General features: G+C 45.8%; 1 protein-coding gene across 1 annotated transcript; it reads left to right on the top strand.

The window, feature by feature from the left end:
• Nucleotides 1-434: 434 nt before the first annotated feature.
• LOC103585534 (coiled-coil and C2 domain-containing protein 2A-like) lies at nt 435-7,395 on the top strand (the record flags this gene model as incomplete). Its single annotated transcript, XM_008566524.1, has 5 exons — nt 435-517; nt 2,127-2,306; nt 2,394-2,449; nt 5,019-5,105; nt 7,272-7,395. Coding segments are annotated over exons 3-5 (250 nt in total), but the record flags the coding sequence as incomplete, so codon positions are not given.
• Between the last annotated feature and the right edge of the window lie 3,083 nt (nt 7,396-10,478).

Here is a 10,478-nt window from a genome sequence, read left to right as displayed (position 1 = left end):
TCCTACAATCTAATCACCTCCTCAAGGCCCTGACTTTCAATTGCCATAATAGGATTTCCCAGCCTTCCAGCAGTCACAGTGGGGGCCAAGTTTCTAACACATAAAACTTGGGGGACACAATTCAAGCTTCAATGAGTTACAGGGGGACATTCATTCCACTATAGTCAGGGAAACCTTGAACCCATCAGATGAGCTGCTTAAATGACCTAGTCTCATTTAAGATTTGGATTCCATGAATATTAGGAAGGACTTATGATTTGTCAAACCGTGACTAGTATTTCTCCACAGATTCTCTCATTTAATCTTCACAGAAGCCTAAAGAGGACAATAAAGCTTTAAAGAGTCCCGGAATGTGGCCAAGGAGATACAGCCAATAAGCAGTGACTTATTCATTTGACAAATACATTTCAAGTCTCTACTGTGTGCATAGTCCTAGATTCTGGGGTTCAGCAATGAACAAAATACTGTTCCTGCCCTCTGTAACTGTATTCTAATGGGAACAGGTAGACACTAACAAGTAAGTATATGTGTTGAGTGGTGATAAGTACTATGGAAAAACAAATCATTGTAAGGTCAGTAGGGAATTTCAGGAGGGTATTGGATGGAGATTATCTTTGTGTTGTGAATGATTGAGGAAGACCTCTCTGATAAAATGGAATTTCAGCAGAGACCTGAAGGAAGTGAAAGAGAGGGAGAGCAGTGCAGAAATCTTGAAGAAAGAGAGTACGAGGCAGAGAGAACAGCAGGTGCAAAGGCCCTGAGGCAAGAGGGACCAAGTGCAAATCATGTAGGGCCTTGTAGACCTTAGAAAGGATTTTGAATTTTACTTTGTTGAGAAAGAAAAGTCATTAGAGGATTTTGAGCAGAGGAATGACATAATCTCACTTAAATTTTCAACCATTCACTCTGGCTTCAATGCAGAGAATACTGTAGGTCAGCAACGTGGGAAGCAGAGAAATCAGGAGGTTCTTGCAGTAGTGGGCATGAGAGAGCATGGTTCTTGATCAGGTGATAACAGTGGAGGTGCTTAGAAGGGGCTGGATCCCAAATATAATCTGCAGCCGAAGCTGGACTCCTGATGAACTGGCTGTGGTGTATCATGGGAGAGGGAGAGAGGAGGTAGATTGGCTGCAAGATTTCTGGCCTAGGAAAATGGATTTCTATTTACTCCAACAGAAGATCGCAGCACAAGCTGGCTTAATGGTGAAAGCAAGGAACTTCATTTGAGGCACATTAAGCCAAGTGAAGGTGTCCATCAGGCAGTTATATATTGGAGTCTGGAGTTCTGGAGAGATGTCTGCATCCAGGGTGTAAATTTGGGAAGTATCAACATATAGATGGTATTGAAAGCCAAGAGGCATAATGAGATGGCCAGGGCAATGAATAGAGCAGGACTGAGCCCTCAAATGTCAGCAAAGGAATTTGAGAAGGAGCAGCCAGTGACAAGGAGAAAAGCCACAAGAGAAAAGCCCCAGAAGCCACGTGAAGGAAGTATTTAAAAAGAAAGTGATGGTGGTTTTCATCACTAAATACCTCTGACAGGGTCAGGTAAGATGAGGACTGAGAATTGATCATTAGTTGTGGCCACACAGAGGACACTGGAGACTGGCACGAGCAGTTTTCAGGGTGTGCTGAACAGCCCCCACCCAAAAAACACAGATTGGAAAGAGAGGAAGTGTTTTGAGGGGTTTTCCTATAAAGTTTGGAAAACTGAGCAACCACTGGAAAGAGAAGGAAAGTCAAGAGAGGGCTTTTTTTAAAGGAAGGGATGAATCACAGCACTTTTGACACTGATAGAAATAAGCCAACAGAACAGGAAAAAATGATCCTCCAGGTGGAAGCGGGGAATGGTCCAGATCAAGGTCCTGGAGGAGGGAAAGGGAGGGGTCCAGGGCACAGGCAGAGGAGCAGCTAGCTGGGCACAGGGGCGAGTCACAGTAGCAGGTGGAGGTAGAGGGTTGACATGACTCAGTGAGGTGGGTGGATGGCAGGCGCGATGTGGAGCCCTCTCTCATCTCATCTCTTTGCTCAGTAAAATGAGATTTAAGGTCAAGGGCAGAGAGTCAGGAGGGGCAGGAAGCTGGAGTTTTGAGGGGAGAGGGGAAACTATGAAATATTTCTTCCAGAGCTGGATTCCAACCAGGGTCATCAAATTCCAAGAGCACACTAAAGTCATCGTCCTGGGGACAGAGGGGTCTGGCATCCTTCCTTTTCTTCTGGTGCTCACTTCCACCATGCCTGGGGTCTGCAAGTGTTCCTGGTGAATGGAAAATCTGCTCAGCTCCAGCACTTCACTAACCATCGAGGTCAGCTTCATATTTATCAAGAGTAAGAAGAACAACATTTCATTGCTTTCGAAATGCCTGACTTCTTTACTGTTCTTTGTCTGTCAGGATCCATCACAGCCAAAATGAATCCCAGGGAAGAAAAAGTAAAAATAATTACAGAGGTAAGTAGTGGCTTGGATGTCCCTCCAGATACGCTTGTGTGTGCAATCTCCTGTTACACGTGTTTGTGAATGAGGAAGTTAGGCCAGCAACGAGCATTTATTGCATGTTAAAGGAAAAATTTCAGATGAATTAAATTTAGCAGAGTTTAATTAAGCAAAGAACAATTTATGAATCAGGCAGTCTTCAGAACCAGAAGAGGTTCAGAGAGATCTGCAAGTTGGGCAGGCAGCATTTATTGGTGGAAAATGGAATAAACTGCTTTGTTTGAACATGGTCCAATTGTTGGCCACCTGTAATTGACTGAAGCTCAGCTGCTGTGATTGGCTGACATTCAGCTATTTGTTGCAACAGCACATTCCTAGTTTGGCTTTCAGTTAGTTTACCTACTGAGATAGGTTGTAGTTCCTCACATAAGGACTCAAAGTACAGAGGCATGCTCAGGCCAAATTTAGTTTAACATAACACACGCCTATTGCATGTGCACAGAGGGTGCTGTATCAGTCATGTGGCGAGGGAAGGGAGGTGGACAGTGAGAGAAATGCTGGCCTGCAGGGCACGCTGAGATCTCATCTCTACCCAAATGCTCAGAAGCCATTCGGTCAGCATTTCATGAATTCCAACACACAGCAGCTCTCAGTTACTACCTACCGCTGGGCTAGCTCTGCCTAAAGCACATTGATTTCTAAAGAAATTCAGAGTGAAGATAATGGCTGTAGATTATAACTACTAATAAAATCCTCTGTCCACGGAGTCCTGTAATTTCTGACTCATTGTGTGCAAAACTCATTAAAGCACTGCCCAGACCAGAGAAGGGTGGCCTTCTACAATTTGGAGATTGAAGACCACCCGACAGAGGAAAGGGTATTTCTCTCAATCCTTACTTTTCCCTTGGCTCCAGGGCTCACTGGCTTGAGAACTGAAATGGAGACATAGCGGTTTCCAATGTCGTGCTTCGAAAAACCTCAGGGAACTCATTATAAAAGCATGCAGATTAGGGCCGGCCCTGTGGCGCGCTCGAGAGAGTGCGGCACTGGGAGCGCAGCGACGCTCCCGCCATGGGTTCGGATCCTATATAGGAATGGGAGCTCACTGGCTGAGCGCGGTGCCGGCGACACCACACCAAGTGTTGTGATCCCCTTACCGGTCACGAAAAAGACAAAAAAAAAAAAAAAAAAAAAAAAGCATGCAGATGAACTTTAAACATGATATCAAATACTGCCAAACCAGATAAATTTACATTTGCTTATTTATTCGTGCATCAGATATGTTTTGTGCCTGTAGTCCCTGAGGATACAGCAGTGAATGAAACCCTTTGCCCTCATGGAGGTTACATTCTACCTTATCGGAAGTCCTCCTGGATAGTTTCCACTGGTCAAGGATCAAAGCATTATTGGAAAGCACAAGATGACCTACATTTCTCACGAGTTCATTGTAAGCCAACAAAAACTTAGAACTGAATTCAGAAGCAAACTTGCACATCTCAACATGATCATGATCTTGTAATCTAGCTGGTGAATCCCTGAGCTAAGAACACTCCCTACCTGTGAGGCCCCAAAGCAGGAGGCCAGAGTGAGGACGGGGCTTCTACTCAGAGGACGAGTCAGACATCCAGTCACAGGGACCGAGGAGAAGCCCAAACCCAGCCCATTCTTTGGTGGGGACCCCAGTGGCCAAAGGGGGGGTCAGGAATAGTTGTGTTGGTGCCTGGCCCAGCAACCTGCATGACATTTCTTTGAAATCTTCTATCATTAAAATCTATGCTTTGTGTTCCAACTTTGTTTCAGTATAAAGACAAAAACATTCCCAACTTTCAGAAAAAATAGTCTAATAAACTTGGTGTACCAGGGGAGGTTCTGTGTTTATCTTACAACTCTTTGTTCACCCAGAAGCGCTTAAGCACCAGTTTGTAAAACTCTAGGACTGGAAAACTTTAAAGCTTGAAAACTTTCGAGCTTTTAGTTCTAACATTTTATGGCTAAAATGTTAGAAAGTATAATGTGGAAAAGGAAAAGGAAGTTTGCTCTGTTAAAGAATTTTTCCCCTTTTCAAAAGGATCTGACAAGATTTCCTTTAAATTGAAACTTTCATGGTGATTTAACATGTATTTTCATTATTTCCTACCTGCTGGTAAAGCTGGGAAGCAAAAAACCTGGCTAGTGAAACCCCAGATATGATTCTGATGTCTCTCCTGGGCTGTGGTTCTCCATCTGCCCTGGCAGATTCACTTGTCACCTTTCTTAGACTGTGACTTTTGGGAGAGGAGAGCATGTGCCCCCAGGGCCTGGAACACAGTAAGTGCTCAATCAATACCGTATGCATGAAGGAGGACCTAGAAGAGGGGAAGCTCCAACATCATCTCGTTTATGATGTCTCAGCTTTTCCAGAACGTGTGTACTTTGAGTGCATGGTGATGGCCACTTAGATTGCATTAACTGTCCCTTCACCCACACTCAGCATTACTGGATGGAGGCCCAAGGTCAAGAGGGCAATTCTAATTTTAATACTAAAAATCGCTCCCCTCCTCCTCTCTTAACATTCTCTCCCTCTACCACTTGCATTTTAACAAAGGAATTCATTGAAAATGATGAGGATGCAGATGTGGGAAGGCGGAGGAGGGAGAACTTGAAGTCTCGAAGACAACAAAGAAAGAAACAGGTAGGAGGTGACAAGAAGCCCTGTCCATGTGTGTATTGTGTCCTTGATCAACAACCTGCCTGCACCCCAGGGGGCCACACAGAATCACCACGGGACATATTCCTCCCATGGGTACCGGCTTTCGGCCTGCTCTGGGGGACTGTGAGGCGGGGATGTGAATGGGTGGTCTGGGGAGTAAGGCTGTTGTGTGGGGCTTACAGATGAGCCATGCAATATAGCTGTGGTTCCTCCTTGGAGCACTTTTCCTACAAGTTTTCTCCCATCCCCTGAGAGAGAAGTCTGGACCTGACGGAAGGAGCCTGTTTTTAGTGTTCTCATCACAGGCCATGAACTAGGACAGGCAGTAGATGGCAGTGCAGGATTACAGATCTTGGGGAACTCCCTCTTTCTCCAACTCCAAGCCCGAATCCCGCTTCAGTCTACACTGGAAGCTGACTCCTGTCTCCCGGGCCTGGTGGTTCCTCCCCACCTCTCGCAGGAGTTCCCCGCTCAGGCTGGGAGCATCCCTGGGCAAGGTAAACCTTTTTTGAGCTAAATCAATCCCCTTGGTAAGGAGTTGTCCTCTGAGAAGGGAGGCAGGGAAGGGACTATCAGGGATGGGCGATTTGCTTGGAACAATGGAGATGCCAGCAGGGAAAGGAGGGGTAGGGAGCGCCATTTTGAGCCAGCAGTCACCAGTCACGTGCTGCGGCTCTGGAGAGGGGTGGCCAGGGAGGTGGGCAGAATGCCTGGAGAGCCAAGTCAGGGAAGAAACCAACCTCCAGCTGCCCCTTGCCCAGCACACTGCGGACAGAGCGAGCTGGGCAGAGGAGCTGCTTCTTTCTTTCCTGCAGACCAGGATAAAGCTGCCCAGGGGAGGGCCCGGGGATGGGGAGGCGCTGTCTGGCTATGTGCTGTCTGTCCAGGTTGCTCCAGCCACTTTAGGGTCATGCTGAAGCTTTAACCCCTTCCTGCTGGGTCAGCCTGTGTCTCTGCAGGCCAGGGCAGGGCACCACCGAGGCGGCAGATGAAAAGTGTTCCAGCCCTTAGCTCTAGAGTGAGCAGTGGGTGACCAGGGCTAAGGCTGTTATGGAGCTTGGGAATGAACAGGGGAAAGGGGCAGAGAAGGGAATGTAATAGATCACAATTGATGAACATTTCTGTGCCAGGTTTCAAACTTTACTGTTACCATCTCTTTCATTAAACTTGTACTATAGCCCTGATCACACACAATAAGCACAGTCTTTAGGAGCATTGCAAGAAACCTATTTAGTGTTTTTTAACCCAGGCTGCACTTCAGAATCTCCTGGGGATTTTTTCTTTTTCTTTTTTTTTAATCAGATACCTCAGGTCACCCCTGGCCATCTATTTGAATCAAAATCTCTGTGTTTTGCACAATGCCTCATACATAATAGCATCTCAGTGAATGAGTGCGCTCTCTCGCTCTCTCTCTCGCGCTCTCTCTCTCTCTCTCTCTCTCTCTCTCTCTCTCTCTCTCTCTCTCTCTCTCTCTCTCTCTCTCTCTCTCTCTCTCTCTCTCTCTCTCTCTCTCTCTCTCTCTCTCTCTCTCTCTCTCTCTCTCTCTCTCTCTCTCTCTCTCTCCATTCGTTTACTGGTGAGAAAGCAATGTGCAAGGAAGTTAAATAACTTTGCCCAAAGTCCCACACCAATCTGAGTTTGGAGGCAAGCCCTAGTCTGTCCTGCCCCGAAGGCATCATTGCCAATTCTGCTTATTTGTTTTCCTTTCCTGAGAGTTTGGGGAAGGACCAGAGGCTATTCTTGGGGGCACCCAAGGTTGGACTCAATATTTGCCTCAATTCTCCGGTGACAGTTTAGCAGCTGTTTCTGAACTGTTTCAAGTTGAGAACAAATTATTTGATTGTGATTTTACTATTTCCCTTTCCTCCAAATTTTTGCAGAGCTCTACACATTTTACCTAGAAAAAATGGAAATAATCATTTCATTTTGGATGCTTCAGTAATTTTACAAGAAATCTGTAGAAACTTGGGGTTGGCAGTGCTTCCCTGGTGGGTGCCCATTGTGACTCAGGTGATGGGGACCACAGGTATCCAGATCTGAATAGTATGAAGGCCTGTCCCCTCCTGGTGACCCACCACCTCACCCTGAGAGAGTCACTGAGTTAACTGGAGCCCTGGCTGTCTCTGAACATCTCACCTCTGTCCACAGCTGCTGACTTCTGGCCCTGAGGAAATGGTGACGGAAAAATCCCACCTTGGCAACCAGCCGGAGCCTGGGCAGGAAGAGCCCGAGACTCACCTCCTGAGTAAGACAGCCCGGCGGGGTGCTCGGAGTAAGTGTCTCTCACTTCGATTCAGCCAGTGCTTGTCAGCGACCCACTGTGAGCTCAGCACACAGCAGCATGCGGGTTTTCTTGGGTCTCACTTTTCATGCCTGGCCATGGCTGCTCCACCCCACTTTACTCCAACTCTGTGGGTAATTTTCTAGGTTAGCATCTATCTGTATGGGAGACAGGAAACATACCTTCGGGACATGTTTCCATTAACCACATTAGCTGGGAAATGTTCATTGAAATAGAAATCATGCGGATAATCAAATAGGTAGAAATTCAAAGGAGGATGACATAGTTAGAGAAGACATATATGTCAATGAAGTGGGGCTTGAATCAGATGTTGGAAGAAATGAGGGAGGTTTCTGAGGCTCTTGGTGACCTTGCCCCTTGAGGACACCTACCCTTATCCCCCGACACACTCCATTCTGTCTCCCGGGAACCTCGGCCTGTGATTCACAGCGTTTGCTCTCCCCCAGGAGAATGAACATCATTATCTGCTCAGTGCAGGGAAAGCCATCACCCCTCACTTGTTGCTTTTCATGAAAAGGAGATTAGACAAGAAAAGAAGTGTGTCACACTTTTCAAATGTTACATAATTGTTACACTGCTTCCTTCCCTGTGGCAGAACTAGGGAATAAAGTAACTATTGGAAATTAGAGGGCTTTGGAAGCAAGCTGATTCTTAGATTGGAAAAATGTGTTTCTGATCTAAGAGCAATGATACGGTGAGAACTGTGATGAATTAGTAAAAACAGAACCAAACTGATCCCATATAGTTGTTTCTTTTTCTAAATGCTCAAAATTATTCATTATTGACAATTTCAACTTGTCTTAGTCAGCTAGGGTTGCCATAACAAACTTTTATAGACACGCAGGCTTCAACAGCAGAAGTTAATTTTCTTGCAGTTCTGGAGGCTGGATGGTGGAGACCAGGGTGCCAGCAGGGTCGGTTTCCAGCCAGGCCCTTCTCCCCGGCCTGCAGGTGGCCGCCTTCTTGCTGTGTGCTCACCACATCTTTTATTTGTGCATGTGTGGAGGGGGTGGCTCTGGTGTCTCTTCATAAAGACACTAATCCTATCGTGTAAGGGCCCCACCCTTATGACTTCATTTGACCTTAATTATCTTAATTAATAGGCCCTATCTCCGAATACAGTCACATTGGAGGTCAGGGCTTCAACATGTGAATTTGAGAGAAGTACACAATTCAGTTTGGGGCACAACTATTGCATATTTAAGTAGTTCCTTTTAAATCAAGGGGGAAAATGTCAGAGAAGATGGCCAGTAGTAAAGGCTCTGTGGCATTAAAAAGTGGATTATTTCCTTATCTCTAAAATACTGTCCACTATGATCATGGGGGTGATTATGAGAATCAAATCAAAAAGCAGATGTGGAAATATTTTAAATATTATAGAGGATTAGATAAATGCACAGTAACTAAGGTATCTGAGAGTGAGATAAGACATTTAATCTATGCATTAGTAAAAAAAAGAAAATCACTATTTCTGATTTGGAGAATGGGGAGTTATGGTCTTAATATAAAGCTAAGACCTGCCTGCTTGAACAAGGTCATGAGCATTCAGTACCTGGGCAGCCCTGGGTAGAACTAAAAGCTGTTGCTGATTTGGAAGTACTGACAAACCAAGATATAGAAAAAAAAAAAAAAAAAAAGCCTAGGAGAGAGTGGAGGAACACCTGATGGACAAGAAGCTTGTGTGGCCTGGCCTCAGTCAGGAATGAGAAGTCTAAACCAGCAGGAAGTCATCCTCATAGTCAAGACAGCAGAACAGGCCTCATTCATTCTATCAATGCACATTGGAGCAGGAGATAGACAAGCAACTAGGAACAACAGTGCTGTGAGAAACATGGCAAAGAGTGTGGACCTGGATAGGCAGATCAGGGTGGCAGGGGAGGTGACAGAGGAGCTGAGCTGTGGCCTTGTGATGGAGAGAGTGTTGGGCAAAGAGGGTTCCAAACAGAGGACTTAGAAACACACATGTGTGTATGCACAGAAAACACTTAGTGGGTCAAAGGCAAGGTGGAAGTAGTGATGTCTTGGAAATCGCACAGCACTGCTATTAGTCAGAAGCATGTCTCTAAATCTGGCCCACATTCAAGGAGAGAGAAAGTAGGCTCCACTTGCTGAAGGGAGGAATGTCAAAGAATTTATGGACATATTTTAAAACCACCACATTAATCTTTCTTTAAAATTCCTCCTGATCTTACTTTTCTACTCAGAAATCTATAATAAGCATCATTAAAAATCCATACTCTTACTTTTTCTGGGTCAGAGACCCTATGCAATTTGTCTCCTTCCAGTTGTATTTTCCAGTCTGCTCTAACCTGCCCCACTCGGGTTGCCTCCTTATTGGCCTCTGAATGCCTCACGAACATCTGAGCATTCCCTGGGCTTCGGTTCCCACCTAAAGAAAGTTCTCCACCTGATTCTTTATCAGTTGTGACTGAAAGGCAGTTGGGTTGTAGCAGTTAAGCCCATGGGCTTGGGCATCACACAAATTGTGTGGCAGTCTCTACCTGTCTTACTCACTTGGGCAAGTTCCCCAAACTTCCCAAATTATGGGTATTTTTATTTGTAAAATGGTGGTGAGAATAGAATGCCTTAAAACATCCAGAGTTTAGTTGGGGAGGAGAGGAGAAAAGAGGAAACCAGTGAAATAAATGTGATAAATGTGCAGTAGAGCAGGTGGTGAGAAGGGCTATAGGGAAAGACAAGTGGACGGGACTCCACTGGGAGTGAGAGGAAGGGCTGCTGTTTGTGAAAGGAAATGGGAGCTCCCCAAGAGGAGACTTCCCAAGCAGTGGCCTTAAAGCAAGAGTGTGCTTGGTGTGTTTAAGGAATGGTCAGGAGGACAGGGTGTTGAAAGAGAGTGAACAAGGAGGAAAGAAAATAAGACCAGAAGGCAGGAGGGGAATTGTACCGAGCCTTGTGGGCCCTTAGACTCTTTATCTGAGTGAGATGAGAGTAGTTGGGGGGTTTGAGGGGAGTAGTTGGAGGATATGATCAGACTTAGGCTGAAGGCTGCTGTGCCAGGACTTAGGAAAGAGCAAGGGCAGGAGCACAGAGAC

Source organism: Galeopterus variegatus, unplaced genomic scaffold, assembly GCF_000696425.1.
Source record: "Galeopterus variegatus unplaced genomic scaffold, G_variegatus-3.0.2 Scaffold250, whole genome shotgun sequence".
In the NCBI taxonomy this organism is placed as follows: Eukaryota; Metazoa; Chordata; class Mammalia; order Dermoptera; family Cynocephalidae; genus Galeopterus; species Galeopterus variegatus.
The sequence above is the reverse complement of the archived record's forward strand: the minus strand, read 5'-3'. Positions and strand labels throughout refer to the sequence as shown.